This window comes from Gallinula chloropus (genome assembly GCF_964237585.1).
Source record: "Gallinula chloropus genome assembly, chromosome: 7".
Classification (NCBI taxonomy): Eukaryota; Metazoa; Chordata; class Aves; order Gruiformes; family Rallidae; genus Gallinula; species Gallinula chloropus.
This window is the reverse complement of record NC_140092.1, coordinates 30,002,890-30,024,412: the sequence shown is the minus strand read 5'-3', so window position 1 is coordinate 30,024,412 and position 21,523 is coordinate 30,002,890. Positions and strand designations below refer to the sequence as shown.

General features: G+C 41.3%; 1 protein-coding gene across 1 annotated transcript in view; it reads left to right on the top strand.

The window, feature by feature from the left end:
- ACSL1 (acyl-CoA synthetase long chain family member 1) overlaps window positions 1-21,523 on the top strand; it is a 40,587-nt gene that overhangs the window by 6,698 nt on the left and 12,366 nt on the right. Inside the window, exons 2-11 of the mRNA XM_084266765.1 lie at window positions 2,340-2,567; window positions 9,485-9,599; window positions 9,977-10,041; window positions 11,283-11,384; window positions 14,086-14,185; window positions 14,344-14,522; window positions 17,203-17,235; window positions 17,395-17,446; window positions 18,218-18,291; window positions 19,288-19,365. Coding sequence (XP_084122891.1) covers window positions 2,373-2,567; window positions 9,485-9,599; window positions 9,977-10,041; window positions 11,283-11,384; window positions 14,086-14,185; window positions 14,344-14,522; window positions 17,203-17,235; window positions 17,395-17,446; window positions 18,218-18,291; window positions 19,288-19,365 — 993 coding nt within the window. The 5' untranslated portion in view covers window positions 2,340-2,372. The remainder of the gene's footprint in view (window positions 1-2,339; window positions 2,568-9,484; window positions 9,600-9,976; window positions 10,042-11,282; window positions 11,385-14,085; window positions 14,186-14,343; window positions 14,523-17,202; window positions 17,236-17,394; window positions 17,447-18,217; window positions 18,292-19,287; window positions 19,366-21,523) is intronic.

Here is a 21,523-nt window from a genome sequence, read left to right as displayed (position 1 = left end):
CAGCTCCTTGACTACAGTGGGACTCATGTGAATGAAATGATCGTGTTTACTTTGGTGCTTGTTAGCTGTAAAGGCACCACAGCCTTTTGAAAGTGTAACACACTAATGACACTGCGTTTCTAAATCATACAGCGTGTGCATCATGACTAATGCTGAGAGGAAAGCAAGTATCAGGTTTAAAAGTCCAAGGTGCTTATTGTGGAGCTTGAGGGAGAAAGAGCTAAGGTGTGCTCTTAACCCTTACATATATTATAGCCCCTCCTCTTTTAGTTTCTTGACGTGGTGTGTTTTGTGGACCCCCAAATTAGCTTATATACCAAGACTCCCTTGTTGAAATGACTTTTTATTCTTACTGCTCATGAAAACTTCTGAGGTAGTTTTCATGCCTGCAGTGCTAATAACCATGATGGATGCCTAAAAAGCAGCAGCATGGGAATCCGAACTCCTAAGTCAGTACTTGATTATTTTTAAATTTTTTTTTATGCCAAGGGAAGATGAAGCAGTTCCTTGTTAATATTCCCATTTTCCCCTACCTTCCAGTACTAGAGCCCAACATGTTGTGGATTTTGAGTATATTCTGCTGCGTATCACAGGGTGAATAACCACAAGGCGTTACTGTAAGGGCCCTGAACTGCCTATGTAGGTGATGCAGTCCTGTGCCCGGAGGCTGTGCTGTAGGAGTGAAGAAAAGGAGGGGTAGGACAGGCAGTGCCGACAGGCTGGGGACCTCTCAAAGGGTCCTGGACCCTTCCAGAGATGGACCTTGATTTAATCCTTGTGTTGTCCCTGTCCGTGGCCATGCTTCAGTCTGTCCTACTGATACGAAGCCGTGGGCCCTTTGAACTCTTTTTTTTATGGCTTTTTTTTGCTCTTTGTAGCAAATCCTTGTCCAAAACCTGGTTAGGCTTTTGAGTGAACCAGGCAACTCTTCTGTTGCCTGGCTGAACAACCGGTTGCAGCAGTACAGATAAAGGCAGACTGTAAACTAGAGACTTTCCTGTGGAAATAGAAATCTGGTTTTAAAATCAAGGAGCAGATACTGGAAGCAGATCCTGAAATCCAGGCAGGCAGAAGTCTCTCACGCTGCAGGATGGCGGTGTAGCCTGAAGCAGTACGTACTAGCCGTTTAACCACGCGTTTTGACCTTCTTCGGGTCTTTTGTTTAATTGTATTGTCCGCGGGGAAATGGCCGGACCTAAATTACCTGAATAAACACATCTGGGTTCTTCAAGCAAGCAGGAAAGCCCTGCTGCTTCCCTCCCCCCACACACACACCCCGCCCCCAGCAGCGGCCATTGTCAGCTGTCCCTGGGGGTGGCGGCGGGAGGCCGAGCCTGTGACAGGCGCCGCTGCCGGCCGGGCGCGGGCAGGGCCGGGCGCCCTTCAGCGGGCGGTGGGGTGACAGGGCGCGGGCCGCCATTGGCCCCGGGCAGCCGGCTGCCTGCCGCTTACCTCTCACCTAGTGGGCAGGGGCTGGCGGGGCCGGCATGTGACACGCGTCCCGGGGGACCTTGGCTGCGGAGCGGAGCACCAGCCGAGCTGCCCGCAGGCTCCCTTTGGTTTCTGCAGCTGGTCCGTGCTGTGGGATAGCCGTGTCCGGGAGCAGCCTTTCAGCTCTTCCTTCTGCGTGAACGTGACAGATCAAGTGTGCTTCCTGTGCTCCGTTGCTGCTGCTGCCCTGGGCCGCCTCAGGGGCCTGCCCCACAACCAGGGGAAAATCGCAGGGGAAATAGGAAGCTTGCTAACATAGAGGAACTGTGGGAGGATATCAGCTATGGGAAGATACCAGCAGCTTGCTGTAGTGAGCTGGCTGTGTGCAGTTGGAGCACAGAACAGAACGGGTTTCTTTAAGTCTGTTAAAGATGAGAAATCCTGCTATGCTGTTACAGGATTAGGATGCTTTCTGTTGGGTTAATGTAGGCAAGTTAACATCTTGCACCTCTGCCCTCCCTCTCCTCGACACCCCAGTTCGACACTTGCTGTGCTGTAAGGCTGCTCAAACAGTTACTCTACAAGTAAATATTTAGTGTTTATGAGATGCTGTCCTGCAAAAAAAGAAAGGTGAAAGATTTGTGAAAATGCACTGTCTGTTAAAAGCAATATTAAAATCTGGCAGAAATGGCCTTCTGTCAGGCCCGCCTGTTTTTCTAGAGGATGAGCCAGTAGCTGCTTGCTTACCTGCTGCACAGAAGTCTAAAGATACTGCCTGCCTGGTGTCAGAACAAATTACTTTGATAGTGGGAAGCTAGCAGGACAAAGCATGCATTGCTCTCCTACAACAACAGCCAGTTGAAAGGGGGTTACAGATCTTTGTGTGTAACTTTATTTCATATCAACAGATTCCAGCGCTGGGACAACTGCACTGAACTGCAATGCAAGCACATGAGTTGTTCAGACACCTACGGATGCCAGAACTTGGGGACGTCAGGCAGTACGTGCGCACCCTCCCGACGAACACGCTGATGGGATTCGGCGCCTTCGCAGCTCTCACAACCTACTGGTATGCGACGAGACCCAAGGCACTAAAACCACCATGTGATTTGGCAATGCAATCTGTGGAAGTAGAGGTGAGTGTCACGTAATGGGCTCTGGTTTTGGCTGAGTCTCGAAGCATAAAGGCAGTATTGAGAGAGGCCAAATGCTGATTTCCATGAGGGTGTTTCTCAACTTGTATCTCTCCCACACTACATCTCAGGGCACGTTCATTTTCTTTTTGAAGTATGACTTGAACTAGGCTTTTTGGCTCTCTGAATTTGAAAACCAGCTTGAGGGTTGAGTCTGTTATGTTGGTAGCTAGTACTGGAGAAAAAGACTTTGTGCTGAGAACTGAGCTGCTGATCAGACTGATGGGAGAAAACTTGTGAATGTTAGAATTGTCCAGTCTAATTTTTAATTCCTGGACACGTGACCTATTAAATTAGGTCTTGGGGTTCAGAATATGTGTGTTGGTGAGTACTGATTAGGCTAATAATTTTCTGTTACAATATTTATAATAGCTGACAGATGAGACTTTATATTGGGTTACAAGCTTGATGAGAGTACTAACTGTCCTCAAACGGTCTGTAGGATGATATATTAATCCTGCCAAGAGATCCCAGCCATGAAGTAAATTGAAATTAAAGTAACCACATGCTAAACTCTGGATATGCTAGCTTAGCATTAGAAAGAGTTGCTGTTAGGTGGTATTTCTAACAGTGAAGTTGAATATGGAAACAGTCTGGCTGAGAGGAGCTGTTGCTTAGAAGCAGACAGACAACTGATTCCATGTCCAGGGTTTCCTGAGCAGCAGTTGTATTAATTCCCTTGCTCACAGAGGAATTCACAGAATAAAGATTTTTACCAGTTAATTCTTTCAAAAGTGCCTCTCCTTTTCTTCAGGGTAGACAAGGTGCTTCCTTTTTTGAATGAGTGAGGCATATTTGAAAGGTTGTGATAAAGTGAGCTACTTACAAAATGTAGTACAAGGTTGCCAGTTTCTTGCATTACATATATATAGATATATAATGCAATGCATTATATATAGATTTATATATATTCATAAACACTTACAACTCAGGTCTCCCTTTACAGTGCATTCTTCTGTGTGGATAGACTGCATCCAGTTGTCTTGTATCAAGTGCAATTAACATGGCTGCTTGTGCTTAAGAGTAGATGTGACTACCAGCTGATGTAAACAAATGTGTCAGGGCAGTTTGAAATGTACAGCAGGTAAAGTTTCATGTACTGTAGTGAAGCAAACTCCTGTCATAGCCTCAAATCAGACACTTTCTTTGCAATGTTTCATGATACTGAAATTGAAGAATGAAGCTTTAGCTGGCCCCTCCATTCAAAAGTTTAGTTAGTACACTTATTTCCTAATCTTCTTCCCAGCGTGGTATACAGTAAGCTTACTGACATGCCATGTTAATGGTAGCAAGTAGTGGTCTGCTATTAGAATTAGGCAAAGAAGGGGGGGAAAAAACCCCATGCTCTGGAAATATGGTGATTGCAAAAAATTACACTTCTTCCTTAAAGAGTTGAGGAAGGATCCAGAAGTTAGATCTTGCTTCTCTTGGTGAGCTTTCTCAATTCTGACAGCAGCCACTTAGCCTGTAGGTGGAGTAGTAGCATGTTTTGGTGACTAATAAACCAGTAGTGAAAGCTTTCCAGCTGTGGAGGGCCTCACTAGCCAGTACAGAATTCATCAGGTTTGAGGGGCTTTGCATTGGAAGGTGGCTCTTAACTGACCCTAAAACCAGGGACAAGTGCTTATTTGCTTGAAACTCTTGACAGCAGTCTCAGTTCATGGACTGTACCTCTTCAAGCTTGGCACTGCTGGATTCTGATCAAAATCACTGGTAGTATGAGACTTCTCTACTTAACACATCATTAATGTATAGTGTACAGAGCAAGACAGGTGTAACAGCACTATGTTTCATTGTCTCAGGAAAATGTATTTTAATAGGAAGACTGGACAGTAGTAAAACTTAAATGAAAAACAGCTGAGTACTAGCATGTCTGGGTGATAGAGCTTAAACTTGGACAACAAATTGAAATGACCAAGATCTGTCCAGTTTTGTGTTTTGACAGTTGAGATACAGTTTAGAACACTGCACTAAGGGCTGTATCTCACTAATCAAATGAGGATACATGCTTTGAAGCACGTTTCAAGTGTGTATTGGAACTGGCATTTTTACAATAGTAACAAGAGCTCTCAATACAATGCTTAACATCCAGTTGCTGACTACACTTTGCTTCATTTCACTTCACTTACTACTTTACATGTGTTTTAAGATGCACTGTCAATTCCACAGAAGGAAAATATCAAATGCTACTCTCAAGCAACACAATGTGAAAAGGTCTAGGGAGTAAGCAGTGTGCTCCAAAAAAGTCATGGCAGAAGGCATTTCTGCTTCTCTATGGTGTTAATATCTAAGCTACCCACTCATTAACAGTAACAGTTTTGAACTAGAAACAAACTGTTTAATTCCTGTTTGCAACTTATTTCCTTGGCCTCTAAATTAAGTGAAGTCAGTGACTAGAGTAGGGTTTCTACATATGGAGATTATCAGAATAACTTTATAAGGGAGGAAAAATCTTGTTTCCTGCTGTTTCAAGTCACTTCCCATCTCTGGAAAGATTTGATGGGGGAGGTCAGCACCCATTTTAACCATCACTGAGTGAGCATGAAGGTTGCATGCTTAGTTGAATAGTGGTACAAAGACTTATTGATGGTATTGGTTCTTCTAGAGTATATGCTACAGTTAAAGATGTGGAATGTGGTCTTTAAAGTATGCATGCTGCAGTTACATTTCATGGAAAGTAACCTTCTTGCCTTCAAAGCTCCCAGCCTGGTCTCTCTAGGGATACTTCTTGTGTATATATAGGTGAAATCTTTCAGGATCCACTTGAATCCCTTATCTTTAGGTGGAGAGAAGACATTAATGAAGAACAGTTCTAAATGAAACCTGACTAGTGTGAGACTGCATTGCTGAGACTCATGCTATGCTCAGTCAGACACTGTATTAAGAATTTCAGTGCTACAGTAGTGACAGCAAAAGGGTATTATTCCTGTGTTTCACAAAGCTTGTGCACCTTTAATGTCTAATTATAGGCACATCTGGGTCTCTCTGCTTGTGGGTTGCCTTTTCCATTTCTGACTGATAGCTGAGCAACTTTGACTGTTGGTATGAGTGCAGGGTAGATGGCTGTCAAATTTATTAAATCTTGCTTTAAACCCCCAAATAATTATATCTGGCTTAAGTTCTGCTAAGGCAATGGAAGGACAGCATATAGATAGTAGGGTGTCAGTGTTCTCTAGTAGTAAGAGTTTGGATTTGACTCTGGCTTTTCTTCCCTTAAAAGATGTTGAAATATGGAGAGGTACTCACCTCATGAAAACTTCTAAACCTCCTTGCATTCTCCTGATGCATTACCAGAATGCTAGTTTGCCTTGTCTTTCAGGAATCATTTGATTAGATATGGCCTGGTCTTCTGATTAAGTGATCAATTTTAGCTGTTGTGTGCAGCAGCATACTTAAAATTGTATGGCTGGTCTGAAAACTCAACCTTGTGCTGCTCGCTGCGTGGAATGTGTGTGTTGGTGACCTAAGCACTACTTGCTAATACACTCTTCCACTCAGGGAAATGGGAATTGTCTCTCTTGCCTCTGAGGCATGGAGAAGCCAGCAGTGTGTTTCGACAGTACTGGTAGTTCTGAGCAGCCTGTGTCAGCAAGAAGCAAACTTCTGGCTTGAACAGAAGCAGCATCTTAGGTGACCCAAATATGTACTTCTAGAGTAGGCTTCTGTTGTAGAATAAATCTGTTTCCTTCAGCTACTACTATTCTGAACCAGTGCCAAGGTTTAACTTGATGTCCAGCACTTGCAGGAAATGGACCCATTACACAGCAATATCCTGAGCTGCTGCAAAGGTTGCCTTATATGAGTAACCAGAGGCTGTTCTCACATTAGTAAGATTTTTATTGCCTGTTATTAAAAACACTTGGGTAAAACTGACAAACCTTTGGAGTGTTTACCCTTGTACTAGACAAATCTGTTAGATCCCATTCAAATAATTTGTGTGAAATCAGCCAGACACTTTAGCCCTGAGGTTCAGATGTTTGGTGGTTGTAATGACCAGTGATATTTAGAAAAGTGTGCTGTAAACAGAACTTCCCCTGATACTGCATGAATATTCTGGTTCAGGACTCCTTTAGACAGGCTCTTAGAATAATAGAATGTGTTAGGTTGGAAGGGGCCTTTAGAGACCATCTAGTCCTACCCTATTAGATATTAGGGGGAAGTTTTTTACAGAAAGAGTGGTGAGGTGCTGGAACAGGCTGCCCAGAGAGGTAGTGGATTCCCCGTCCCTGGAGGTGTTCAAGGCCAGGTTGGATGGGGCCCTGGGCAGCCTTGTGTAGCTCCAGGCCTGGAGGTTGGTGTCCCTGCCTGTGGCAGGGGGTTGGAGCTCTCTGATCCTTGGGGTCCCTTCCAACCCAGACCATTCTGTGATTCTGTGATTCTACCCCCTGCAGTGAGCAGGGACACCTTCACTAGATCAGGTCGCTCAGAGCCCCATCAAGCCTGACCTTGAATGTCTCCAGGGATGGGGCCTCCACCACCTCTCCAGGCAACCTGTGCCAGTGATCCACCACCTCACAGTGAAGAACTTTTCCCTAATATCCAATCTAAATCTCCCATTTTCAAGTTTAAAACCATCACCCCACACCCTAGTGCTCCATGCCTTTGGGAACAGTCCTTCCCCAGGTTTCTTATCCCACCTTTCAGGTGCTGTCAGGCCGCTCTAAGGCCCCCCTGAGCCTTCTCTTCTCCAGGCTGAACAAGCCCAGTGGTGTTTCTTGCTGCTCCCAAGTGAGATGCTGGCCAATGCCATAATACTGCTGGGTAGATCAAACTCAGACCATGAGTGTAAGATAAGGCTGAAATGATCTTGAGCATATCCAGGTTTGTTTTGGTGCATTTCTAAAAATAAAATGGAGGAGCTGGGTATTTTTCAGCAAAACTCCTATCTCTAGGGCTGTTAAACTCCATTCGTTTTCCCCTGGTAAAGTGAAATTAATGAAGTAAGCAGAATCTTCAGTTGGCTAGGTTTCCCTTCACTGAGAAGTTAGGAGAGCTGATGAAGTATTTTGATAGCAGTCTGTTACAGAGTTGGGTGGGTTGCTTTTCAGAAGGACAATGCAGTTGGTCTTGTATCTAAGCAGTGTGCTGTCAGTGTTATACTTCATCCTCAGGTTTGGTTAGTGCCTCAGGCCCTGCAAAAACCATTTTTGTGGTGCTGAGTAATAGGGTATAAACAAACAGTAGTAGCTCAGATGAGGAGAAAACAAGTTATTTCTTGACTGTTGCCAGGGAATGGCTTAGGGGTGTTACAGTTCCTGCCTGAAGAGAAAAGTAGCACATCAAACATGGTGCTAATACATCAACAAGTGCAATGTTACCTATGGCTGGTTACAAACTAAACTCTGTCTTCCTCAGGTTAGCTCCAGAGGTGGTAAAACTGGGAGAAATCTGGAAGTTAACCTTGGTTATCCAGTGTCTGTGAAAGTGTAATAAAGCAAGCAGTGCTGCTTTTCTTTCCAGGCAGAGACATGTCCTAGTGATCTATTCATTTCCCCGTAGAGTTAGATGTTGGTCTGAGTGCAAGTATGCTCTTGAATTTCTAGTGTCAGGAATATTCAGAGGTAAGCCAGACACTAATGTGTGGGTCATGTTCACAGGGCACACCTTTTGCTTATTGTCAAAGGAGTGGCAAATACTGTACTATGTTTAGTGTTTTACTAAACCAAGTTAGACAAAACACATCTTAAAATGCACTTTTTCTTCTCTCTGCCTCTGTGCTAACTCCTTTCTGTGGATGTGAGCATTATGACATCATCTGCAGATAAACCTGTGTTTATCTAGTTTGTATACAAATAAATGGTCTCTAGTCTTCCAGAGTACTTTGGAAACAGGGAAATAAACCAGTGGCTGGAAAGAGCCTGTGATTGCATATGAATATGTTTTTGATGTGGGTGATGGCACAATTCAGACAACAGATTTGTTACTCCAGGATTTGACTTTGTGAAAGAGCCAGGAGTCCAATACAACCACTGATAGAGAATCTTACACATTTACCCAAGACCCCCTTGTCTGATCAACTAGGCTCTTCCTGTGAGGACCTTGCTTGGAGGTGTCTGTTGTCATAGCAGGACTAATAAACGTGGCCCAATAGCATTTGTATAACTGCTGTTTGTGAAACTGATTGATATAAAATGATATTATCATTTTTAAAAAGGCTATGTTAAAAGCACAAACTCTTAAGTTCTTGCATTGACTTCCAGTTGTAGCCTCTGTAAATGCTAACCTGCTGAAAACAGTGATTTTAGTCCTCAAGGTAGTATTTTCTTGACTGCCTCTAGATCAGGAGGAAACTTTTGTAAGGTGGAACTCTAAATTGGATTAAAGGACTGAATTTTTATCTGGCATAGAGTACTTTAATGATAGTTTAGGGTGTTGTTGACCACCTTTTAAAATCATTTAGCATTTCAAACATGGTTATGTTTTGTAATCTTAATTAGAAAAGTAGATTAGGATCTCAGCATTAATGTATCTAGAGAGCTCTGGGGCTGGAGAGATTTAGAAAGCTTGATGGAATTAATTGTTATATACTGCAATAAGAAAGTAAAATATTGCTTAAGAAAAACACTGTGTCTAAGAAGTGTCAAAGAGCATTTTGTCATTCTTACTTGTTCTGCTGTCTCATAGTTAGTGGAGGAATAAGATTTCATCTGTCAACTTAAGTGATCCAGGGAACAGTCTGACTCTTAAAACAATTCTACGGGAAACCTTGCAGATCTCTGGTGAGAAGAACTGAAGTTGTCTCAAGCAGAATTTATTGAGGCTCATGACAAACTTAATGGATGTGGTGGTTTTCATTCCTTCAGGAAACTCCTGTTGGTTTATAACCAAGTGTCTGTAACCTTTGTAATTGTTTTTCTTAGGGTGGTGAGCATGCTCGAAGGTCTTCTCTTCTTAACAGTGACGAACCACTGATTTACTACTATGATGATGTGAGAACTGTTTATGATATCTTCCAAAGGGGTGTGCAAGTATCAAGTAAGTCCATAGGATAATTTCTTTCAATAATATGCCAAGTACTAAAAGTCTGGGCTCTCTAGAAGTATAGCTGGTGATAGGGGGTGTCTGCCTAGCCATGCAGTAAGTGTATCGGATGAGAGCCTTCTCAACAGCAAATTTTACTGTGACTTCCTGGGAAGCAGAGTTGTGTGAATAAAGTCAGTACTGTGCTGCTCAGCCTAAGCCAACCTTGTTGCTGCTGTGCCCTTACCCAGCTTCCTTCCCTGCCTCCCTCTAAAAAAGCAGTTTGTCTTCTGAAGATGTCTGCAAATAATCTAGAGGCTTTGACACGGAGAGTGTAGTTAGCATGGTGTCAGGGGTTAAATGTTGAGTAACTTTTGATTTGTCATTTTTAGATAATGGTCCATGTCTAGGTGTTAGAAAACCAAACCAGCCATATGAGTGGATCTCCTATAAGGAGGTAAGTAGTCTAACATAGTGCTAGGTCTGTTTTTGCTTGCTGAGACCATTGCTACAACATCCAGTAATGTGATATAACAAATTTTAATTATTTATAAATGTTTTAAAGCAGTAGCAGAATATTGCAGAAAGGCTCTAGTTCCTATTGAAGTATCTTAAAGGAACAGCCTCAAATAAGTGCAAGGGAGAGAGAAATATTTCCTGCCTTTAGTTTATTAACAACTTTATTTTGGAATTTTCTGTGGTTACCTTGGCAGCTTTTAGTATCTCTTAGCTGCATTGTTCAAAATTTAGACACTGCTTCTGAAAAGCTGCAGCCACTGCTTTAGGTACTTGCTTCTAAGAAGTTCATTGTACACTAGGAAAAGTCCTGTCTACATGTTACTTGTGCTTCTTAACAAATTTGGAGACGATTGTTGTCTCTGTAGTGCTGGAGGATGGTTGAACAGGGTGTTAATGGATATGCTTGTAAGTAGTAGTATGTTCCTTCATAACTGCTAAAAATACCTTTATGCAAATCTTAACAGGTGTGCACTTCTGGGTCATTTCTGATTTAATCAGTTACTAACTCCAGATTTGCATAAACCTTGCCTGTTGTATGCTACTAAAGTCATTAAGCACTCTGTAGCAGACCTTGTTTTCCATGGTGATTTCGCTGGGCACTTGTTAGGTGCAACCTCTTTAAGGCTTTCTTGTTGAGTCCATGTGACTAATATGGATTCAGGTCATGTACTATATGGAAAGAATTTATAAAGTTGCCTTCCCAAGCTTTGTTTATAGAACTAGCTGGGGTTGCCTTGTTTTCCCCCACTCTTTGAAGGGAGAAATACTGTTCCTGTAGCTGCTGAATGAAGGAGGGTGATGGTATACGTAGTGGCTGTCTGGAATCACTTAGCATTGTATTTCTGCTCTGTCACTTCTGGGGTTTAATAAAGATAAAAGAAATCAGCCTTTTCTGTGTGTGTGAGCTTAACACTTAAACTTACACTTAATGCTTTCAACTGGATGAATTATTGCTGCCCTTGTACTCAATATGCAACAGAAGTTTCTGTAATCACTGCAGCGTAATGGCACTGTAATGTTTCGGTTATCAAAGTCACAGAGGACATCTGAAATGGCCTAGAAAATCTCAGTCTGCTTCATACTAGTTATTTGCCTTTTTTTGGATAAGATTGAAGGTGAAATATGTTTATATACTGATAAGCTTACTCATTTTTATCTTCTCTCTCTTTGCATCTCTAGGTCTCAGAGCGAGCTGAATGTGTGGGCTCGGCGTTACTCCACCGAGGCTTCAAACCCTCTCAGATTCAGTATATAGGAATCTTTTCACAGAACAGACCTGAGGTAACTTGTTGAAATACACAGTCCCCCTTGATTAGCCATCTACAGTGCTGACAGGTTAGAAGTTGTATCAGTGCCTTGGTTGTACTGGACAACAGCTTGCTGTTGGATCCCTTCTGATTTCAGTTTGTAACACAGCCTTCCAGCTGTCACTAAAATGCAAGCTGGGTGACAAGTGCCCTTGACCCTCTTCCTTGTCTCCAACCCACACCACACAAAGCCCCTAACTTTAGCCTTGTATGGATGAAGATAAAACCCACATTTTTTCCAGGCTTTTAAATCTGTAGTAGTTCGGATTTTCCTTTTGGAACTCTAGTTCTAGTGACTACAGTTTTATTTCTGTAATAAAGGCTGGGACATCTCCAGTTAGGAAGCTGTTAAGTGACGTGGTGTGGCAGACTCTTCAGTTCACTCTCCTGTGCTTATAGCAAGAGGAACTGGAAGTAAAAAAGAGCCAGATGTTGGTGGTGTGCCAGTTTGAACTGTTTCTCTGTAGGCTTTTGGGTGCAAAGCCTTTGACTGCTGGGTCAATGGATTCCCTGGAGGGAGAGCACAATAGCCTTGTCTGCTCTTGGGTCACAGACAAGATGTTGCATTGCTCCAGCGGGCTTTTGAGTTGGGTCAGGAATGAGCTAGGAATGCTTGCTTAAACCAGCAGCTTTAAATCAGGGACTTTCCCTACTGAAAACTACTGGATGGGTGTTGTGACATCCCCAACTTAATCACTAGCCCAGACAGGAGATTATGTGAACTGGGCTTTTTTGTGTGAAATGATTCCCATTTGTCAATTCAGGGAAAAGCTGCTGGGAAATCCCCTAATGGGGAAAATCTCAGCATGCTACTTGCTTAAATGTTCACTAAAAAGAAACACCCCAAACCTGGCTTTATAAATAAATATCACTTTCTTTTTGAGTAACTGGAAAACAGATTCTCTCTTCTGCAAGCAAGGAAGCTCTGTTTTGGATTGGAAAAAAAAAGAAACAGGACAGTGAAAAGTACAGTGTCCCTTAATAGATTCAGAGTCATGTCAGAAAACAAATTGAAACCTTCAGACTGCTGTCTGTATTCAGTACTAGTTGCTTGCTTCTGTTTGGAGAGAGAACTCAGATGTCAAGGTTTGATACTTGTATTTAAAAACTATTGATTTTAGAAGTTAAATGGAAGAAAAATTTCTTTAATGCAGTAAATGATGCTGGTTGTATTGAGAATGATGGTGTGGGAGTTGTTGGTGACTGCAGCAGAAAGCTTTTATCACTGTGTGCAGCTTCTGAAGTCAACCACAATAGACCCCCACCTTATTAAAATAAACTTCAGGCTGCTGAACAGCAATACAGCTGCCCCCTTGTTATGTGTACAGGTAGATCCTATACAGGAAGAAATATTCAGTATATTCTTACATAGCTGGTATAGATGTGCCTGCTTAGACTTACCAGTATGTCTGATGCCTGTGTGAAAGTCTAGTTACCCATTAGCTGGCCTTGTGCTAGTCTAAAAGAAGTCTTTTTGGACAAGAGGTATATAATGTTAATTAAAATTCCCTGCCTCTAAGGCTGCCTCAATCAATAGAGAACTTACTTGGGGAAACTTAACTCTAATAAACTGAGATTTAGCAACTTTAACATAGCCTCTATATTAGATATTATACTGAATAACCAGCTGAATGGTATCTAAACCACATCAGGGTGAGGTAAATGGCTAGTGTCATGTAAAAACATTGGAGAGTGTGACAAAGTTTGGGTGTGGGGAAGGGGAGTGAGCACCCTTGTTAATACAAGCTTTGTCTGAGAGTTTCACTTGTCTTTGAGGAAAAACAGAAATGTTGCAGTTCCACTGGCCTCTTCATGTGTCTGTCAGCTCCAACTTCAGGAGTTGCATGTTACCCCATATTTTGGTGTAGCTAGATGTTTACAAACTCCCTCAGTAGCTACTATCTGGAGGAAGAATTGCATGACCATCTTACCTTGATGTTGCTCTGGATAAAGTCAGGCTTGCTGTAATGCTTCACTGGCTTACCTTGCACACAGTAAGCCTGCAATATTCATTGTGTTGAGTACTGACACTGTTAGCAGGCAAAGCCTTATTGCAGCTTGCAGGGATGTAATTGCACTTTTCATAGAACTCTTCAGATTAGATTCTTTTAAAGGAGGGTGGTTAGTCTTGAGAAATGCTGAGACACTTTCTGGAGCTGGCTTTCCAAAGGACTTTAAAGTTCCATGTCTGGCCATCAAATGAGATGCTGATAGTGTAGAGTTAAGAATACTGTGTGCACGTAAACTTAATGTGAGCAAGTCCTTCACTGATTGATGTACCATGGTAATACAGAATATTGAAGGCTTTGGCTACTTCAGTAACCTAAAGTGAAGAAAGTATTTTTGTACTTTGGTACTTAGTGTAACATTTACTGAGCCTTTCTGTTAATAGGTACAGTTTTTCTAAAGTCCTTAAAGTTACACTCAGGCAGAATTGGATTTCATGGGATAGGATGCTTTCCCATAGCTCCTTATTGTTTGTTTTCTCTTCCTTCCACAGATAAAAATTTAGTAGGTCTCCAAAGTAAACAAATAATGCAAACTGGCACTTTTTTTTAAGAAAGACTTGTCCAAATGAGCTGTTTTATTAGTTTATTGGTTAGATTACAAATGTGAGTTTATCTTGGAGGTCTGTTATAAGCAAACACATAGTGACTTGAATCTCTCTTGTGCAGTGGGTTATCATTGAACAGGGATGCTATGCATTCTCCATGGTGGTGGTGCCACTCTACGATACACTGGGAACTGAGGCAATTACCTACATTGTGAACAAAGGTAGGACACTAAGTAGTTCAACTGAATGTATGATGGCATAGCTGACTGAGGGCAGAGCTGTAGCCTTCTCCAGAAGAATCTTCTATTAACATGGCTTGAAGTATGCATGGACCTAGTTTAGACTCCACTTTTCACATTGATAATTTTTCTTTCATCAGCTGACTTGTCATTGGTTTTCTGTGACAAACCTGACAAGGCCAAACTTCTGCTTACCAGCGTGGAAAAGGGGGAAGCTCCAATACTCAACACCATTGTCATCATGGAATCTTTTGGCATGGATCTCGTGGAACGTGGCAAAAAGTGTGGGGTGGAAATCTTCAGCATGAGAGAAATAGAGGCAAGTATGCTTGACCTGTTTGGTTGCTTTCATTGCATTTACTTGTGGAGGAAGAAGATGGTCTGTTGAACAGATTTTTAGGACTGAGAAGAAATGTGGTGGATTAGTTTCAAAATAATTCACTTCAATCCAAGAGACAGTTTATACAAATACATTAAACACAAATGAGGAAAGTAACTTATTAATGGTGTTTCACAATGCTCCAAATGTACAAGTGCATGTGCCAGGATGACAGAATGAAAGCTTATTAACATAGTCCAGACAGAACATCAAATCTGAGTGTTAAGGCTTGCCCCTGTGAAGCAGTAACACTATAATTATATGCTGTGACTAATACTTCAGAAATACACAGGCTCTTTTTGAAATAAGTAAGTTTTTGGTCTTGTGAAAAGTAGGATCTTCACCTTTACACTGAATCTACAAAATGTTTTCCTGAGGGTGAGAAGGAAAATGGCAGTAAAGCTGTTCCAGGATAAGCTTATGGTAATGTAGGGGAATGAGACCTAAAGGCTTGGAAATAGAAACCATTTTATTTAGCCACCTAATGTTCCAGTTTTAGTTTTGCTTGTAGTTATTTTGTCTGCATAGGTCTCTTATGCAAGTTTATTTCGTAACTTCACCAGTTATTTGGAGAACTCTGTCCCAGGATTACATTGCATAAGGTACAACTTTACTGGGAGATTATGAAATGGGGTTTGGCCTGGTTCTGGCTGGGGTTCTGGTGAAGGCTTGGCTCACTAGGACTTGAGTATCTCCAAAGAAGTGTGGTCTTGTGCAGGTGTCAATAACTGGTGTGAAATGCATTTCACAGAACTTGGTCTCACAGCCTGAACTGTTACGTTAACAGGGCCACCTTCTGGTAAAGGTAGAAAAAAGCCAGCATGTCTCAAAAGATGTGTCATAGCTAGCTAGCCTCAGCAAGGCTCCCTGTTTGCTAAAAACATTATGCAGATAAGTGGCTTACAGCTCACTGGCAAAAGGGTTAGGTTAAACCTGGAGAAAGATTGGCCCAGCTTCAAGTTGATAAACTAAAATCAGCTTCTTTGCACTGAACACCAGTTTTTGATAGAGGAAGATGCTTTGCACTAGATCAGCTGGCTACAGAAAAACAGGAGTAAATGCTCTTTTTAAGTTATCGTTTAGATGCCTAAATGGTGACTTCCAGTAGTACTTTGTAACTCTTAAAGATATTTGGTGTTTAGATTAATGCAGTAGTAGGTGATCCAAAAACCTCTTGTCTAATTTTGAGATGTTTGGCAAGCTTAAAGATTTCTAATGTCTTGGTGAGCAGGAACAAGTTTTGCCCCAAGTGGTAGAGGCTCTTAGTGTCTCCTGAAAGGCACCTAAGAACTGTTTAGAAGCCTAGATTAGAATAAAATTACTATTTCTAGCTTTTAGTACTTGCTTTCTGTATTTCTGCCTTGAGCTTATTGCTCAACTATGCTTATAGGTTATGTGACCAGTCTGTCAGTGTATCTCCCAGATGCTGTAAGCTTGGCATCTGATGTCTAATATTTGTGTGTATACTGTGCTTATTTATAGCTAAGTAGCTGTAAATAAATAGCTCTTTAATGGGAAAAGCTGTTGGAGTTCTGATCTAGGAGATGAAAAGAAGTGTGTGGAGAACTTGGCTGTATACTCAGTAAATAACAGAGCTTACTCAAAACAGGCTGGAGGGAAGGATTGAGCTTGTGGTGGTACTTGAAATGCAGTTGCTGTTGTCTTGAGCAGACAGCTGCATTTTCATACTGACAAGTTCTTGCATAACTACACTGTTTGTTTCAAAAGGGTAAACTTACAGGTATGGGAATGTTAACTGGGTTTCCAGACATGTCTTTTTTCTTAAACCTCTTTGGGTAATCTTAGAGGTACATCATACCTCAAGTCTAGGGCTAATAAAGGAATGTCTAGTGCTATTGTGTACTTGGAGTGTAAAAGCAGTGGTGAAGTTGATGTGTCTGCCCATAGAGTGCTTCCAACCCTATAGTTATGCAAATTAAAATGGACCTTTTAAGTCTTTAAGTTAGTGTTATTGCTAGGCTTGACAGTAAGTCAGATACTGAACATCAGCTTTCAAATCTTTACTCAGTCATTATATCCTTGATCATAAAAGGATCATCTTGGTATCCATTTCCTTCGGCCTAACACTAGACAACCTACATAATCCTAAGGGGAGAGAGTCTTGTGCTTTATCTCTGCTCTTCAGTGTAAAAGGAGTACAAACCATCAATGAGCATTTGTGGGGAAACCAGTCTTCCTTCTTACAAGCAGTGATGCTGGTGTGAGATCCTTACTGAGATCAATTTTGCTTCATCTGTTCAACAGTTGTCAGTGGCACGTGTCTTCTGCCTGGTGTATAAGATTGACTGTCTGCTGTGTCTTGTCATAACACTACTTAACCTTGAGCTTCTCCAGTGAATGGCTTCTGGCTTACTAGCTAAAGAAACCTCTTGAGTTTTAGATTAGCTATCACTTTTTTATTTGTAGAGCATAGTAATTATTCCATGTATCTTTAAAATGACCTTTAAAGACTTTGTTGCTCTTATAATAAGTTAAAATGCCTAAATAGGCTAAAAGGAATATTATGGTGCTTGGTAGTGCTTGCCTGGTAGGTTGAAAGCCAGAAAAACTACATGCTTGTGTCTAAACTCTCTCTCTCCACCTTCTCTCCTTTCTGTAGGAGCTGGGAAGAACACACAGGCAAAAACCTATGGTAAGTTCAATCTGAAGCTGTATAGCATTCTGTAGATCAAACTAGCAAATCTCCCTATCTCCCATAGCTCAAAAGTAACACTAGTTTTAGTGTTTTGTCCAGGAAAAATCTTTTTCCTTTGCTATCTTAACCATACTAATACTTTCTTAACTCTCATAGCCTCCAAAGTCAGAAGATCTAGCAGTCATCTGTTTCACCAGTGGAACGACAGGTACACCTAATTACATTGTGCAGAATTTATTATCCCATATGTACAAATTAATTCAGAAGCCCTCCTACTTTTTTTTTTTCCAAGACTCTCCCCTGCTGCTGCATCTTTTTGGCAAATAGTAGCTGGGGAAGTTTTATGGTAAGGCTCCCTTTGATTATTTTTTTCCCCCATTGTTCAGTACAAAGTTATTGGTGGGTGGTGGCTTTACATTTTTGGGCTTTGGAAGTAAGTACTGAACCTGTATTTTCATAAGGGCTCTGCATCAGACTTTAGGCTTCTAATTCTTACATAGTCCTTTTTTTTTTGTATTGTATTAGCAAAATCTGTTCCTTGGCTCTAAGCAACCTCACAGCAGAAAGACTGTCTAGATGTTATATGCCTGATATTTGTGGCTTAATATAATATCCAGCACTGGAAGGGAGCAGTAGGGAAGAGTACTATGACAAGCTACATTTTTAAAGCAGATGTGAGAGCAGAAATTAGTCTGGGTTCAATAGCTGCATCTTCACAGAAGTGTTGAAATTTGAATGAAAATCAAATCTTAAAGATCTGCTCTCCTTATGAAACTTGAACTTCAACACAAAGTTACTAAACTGTTACCAGCTGTTCTTGAAAGCATGGTAGCAAGTTGCACCTTGGTTTAATATACAAATAAAGATAGTGATGATGAAAGGACTGATTGAAATGCTATTAGATTAGTTTTATTCTTGCTTAGTAACTTAAAGGATCAAAAAACTTCATTGTTTCATCTTTTATGTGCTTTCTCCTTAGGAAATCCCAAAGGAGCTATAATCACCCATCAAAACATAGTCAGCAATGCTTCAGCTTTTGTGAAGACTACAGAGGTAAGCTGCAAAGGTTAATGCTGTGGATATGCCTGAAGGGAAGAATCTTGGGAGTAAAATAAATGTTAAAATCTCAGTAACTTTGCTCTTGACTTTTAGTAAGATTCAAGTGAAAATAAAACTTGACAGCACTCTGACCATGCTAGGTCAGATGCCAGTGTTTATGGGTTTTGTCTGTCAGGGTCAAGAACTTGACAGACTTAATTTAGTCTGATCCAAGCAAAATACTATAAAGGTCCTAAAGTGACTATAAATTATATTCTGCCCCGGGCTTATAGTATCTGTCAGTAGTGCAAGCTCTGTATCAGAGGGTTGGTGCAGAGGCTAACCTTTTGCACTAAGGATGGGACCAGCTATAATGTATTTTAACCCCCTGAAATAACTAAAACCCTGGTATCAATGAGCAGGAAGCATGACTGTGGGGTTTTTTACTTGATACAGTGTTAACTTTCAGTTTACAGTAGACTGCTACAGTTCATCTGTAGGCTGGCTGATATGATGAGTCGAAGATCTAATGCATACAGATGTAATTTTAAAAAGTTGTACTTATTTTGTCAAGTACTCTGCATATAGGATTGTTTTAAATTACACAGCTGGTCTTATAAGATATTGATAGCAACCTGATGGTAAATTGCATAAGCAAACTTAGCATTCACCTTTGATCAGAATGTATTTTTTAAAATCCCTGTGGCACACGTCCTTTGTTGCCCCCATCAGTGAGTATAATGGAACTTTCTGTAGTTTCTCTCACAATTTTCTGTTCATACTTATATGAATGGTAAATGGCATCAATCTGGTCACCACTCAACTATAAAAGATGACCAGTTCTGCAAAGTGTTCTTAAGCATGCTAGAAGCCATTGATGTAATATTTTTGAAGGAAAGGCAACGCAGCTTCATCAGAAAACTGAGGCAAGGGCTGTGCTCTAGAGTTTAGATGACAGATTTCATAATCAAGGAGAGTTAAATTTAGTTTTATTAACATTTTCACTTTCAGAAAACATTTTTGCCTTCCTCTGATGACGTTCTGATATCGTTCCTGCCCTTGGCTCATATGTTTGAGAGAATTGTTGAGGTAAGCATCTGTGTGTACTGAATCACAAAGTTGGAAAAGACCTTAAAGATCATCAAGTCCAACCATTCCTGTCCTGTGCTAAACCATATCCCTGAGCACCTCATCTACCCTTTTTTTAAACATATCCAGGGTTGGTGACTCAACCAGCTCCCTGGGCAGCCTGTTCCAGGCCCTGACAACTTTCAGTGAAGAACCTTTTCCTAACACCTAATCTGACCCTGCCCTGGTGCAGCTTTGTGCCATTTCCCCTTGTCCCATCTGTCCCCTGGCTGAAGAGACCATCGCCCACCTCTCTGCACCCTCCCTTCAGGTAGTTGTAGGTGGTGATAAGGTCTCCCCTCAGCCTCCTCCAGGCTAAACATCCCCAGCTCCCTCAGAACTATTGGGAAGCTCCCTTCTATTAAATAAGGCATGTCTCTTGAATCCTGGTTACATGCTATTCCTTTTTATTCCTGTTGCACATGTGAATGAAACCTTGAGGTGAGGTTCAGGAAAACAATATCCAGTACATAAACAGTATCTAGTGACTACTAGGCAGTTGGTTTTCAGGCTGAAATACAAACATTAGCCTTAGAGATAGGGTTAATAAAGGATTGTTAATGTTCTAGCAAATCAGTTTAGCACATGCACACTGCTTAGAAGTTCTCTGTAATACACTCAGTGAACTATTAAAATCCTGGCTGGTTTTTAGTATGCAGACTTTAAAAAAAGTGGCATCCTGCTTGCTTAAACAAAGCTAATTTTAGGTTGGATAAACTTACTGTAGGTTCTAAGAAACTTTCATAAAAAGGGAGTGATTTTTGTTTCAGTGGAGTTCCTCTGCAGGAAATAGAGATGGCTTTTGATACCATTTAATGACAGCCTTTGGAGTTTCCTTGGATACATGCAGCAAAACCTGGGGCTTTACTCTGGAGGATGAGGGAGCTCAGGTTGTCTTAATACCAGCAGCCTTAATAAGGAACTCTAAGCCCATTCATGAAAGGATGGAATTTCCTGAAGCTCCTTGTATACAGTTGGGGCATGAGTGTTTAATTACTGTACTTACTGAAGTAGACTTAACACATTTACCTTGGGTGAGATGGCAGGTATGTTTGCAGCCATGTCTCAGTTTACATAGGGAAATAAACAGCCTCCATGCAAGTGTGAAAAGGTACAGGGAGCCAGAAATTGTCTTGTTCTTTCAGTGAAGAATCCTGAGTGCTCTACCTATATGCACACATAGATACATATGCGTACATAAATTTTATGTATGTATGTATTCTATGAAGATTGGGAATACAACTTAACTGGTATGTATAGATGCCCTTAGGTTTTCAGCACTCTCTTTCTTCCTGGTAACCTGGAAAGCAGTTACACTTCAGTATCTCTTTTACTGATGCCTGTCTTGCATGTGAAGGTACAGGCTCTGTAGGTTAGTGTTCAGCTCTTGATCATGTAGTGGAAACAGGGTGGAGCTTTTGTTCTAAAGGACAAAAGGAGAAGAAAACGTTTGGACCTCAGTATTTCTCTGCTGTTTGAGGTATTTACAAAGTAGGTATTTACATGTATATTTATATAAGGAAATTAAACAAGGACACCTTTGGTAGAAAAGAGAAGATTTGTCACTGTTTACAGTAGGTATGAACATGGACTCTGATGAGGAGTCTTAAGAGTCTGCACCTGCTGTAAAGTTCAGGTTTGATTTTTTTTTTGGGGGTGGGGGGTGGGGGGGCTTCCTGGTGAAGTTAGAGGGTCAGTGAACTTGACAGGGCAAACATATTCCCACCTAGCACTGCAGGTGCTGCTTACTCCATCTGGACTGATGCATTTGCAGCTTTTTAGCAGATGATGGCAAAGCACAGGTGAAGGGGGAAAATGACACAGTAGTACCTCTTGTGTGCAGAAAAGATGAGTGGATGACAGGGAATGAAAGAAGAGGTGTTATGCAGGAAGCAGAAGAAATAAAACCAAGTAGGTTCAGAGAAACTCAAGAGTAGGGCTATTAAAAAGAATAAATATGACCCAAACAAAATATGAAGAAAAGGGGTGTACAAGAGTGGGGAGGTAGAGCTGCTAGATTCTACCATAAAGGATATAAAACATGACAGGATTAAGTCTGCTGGTTTTGGTGTAGGTCTGAAGTGATGCACAAGTAATGAATGGCTCTGCTAGTCTTCAA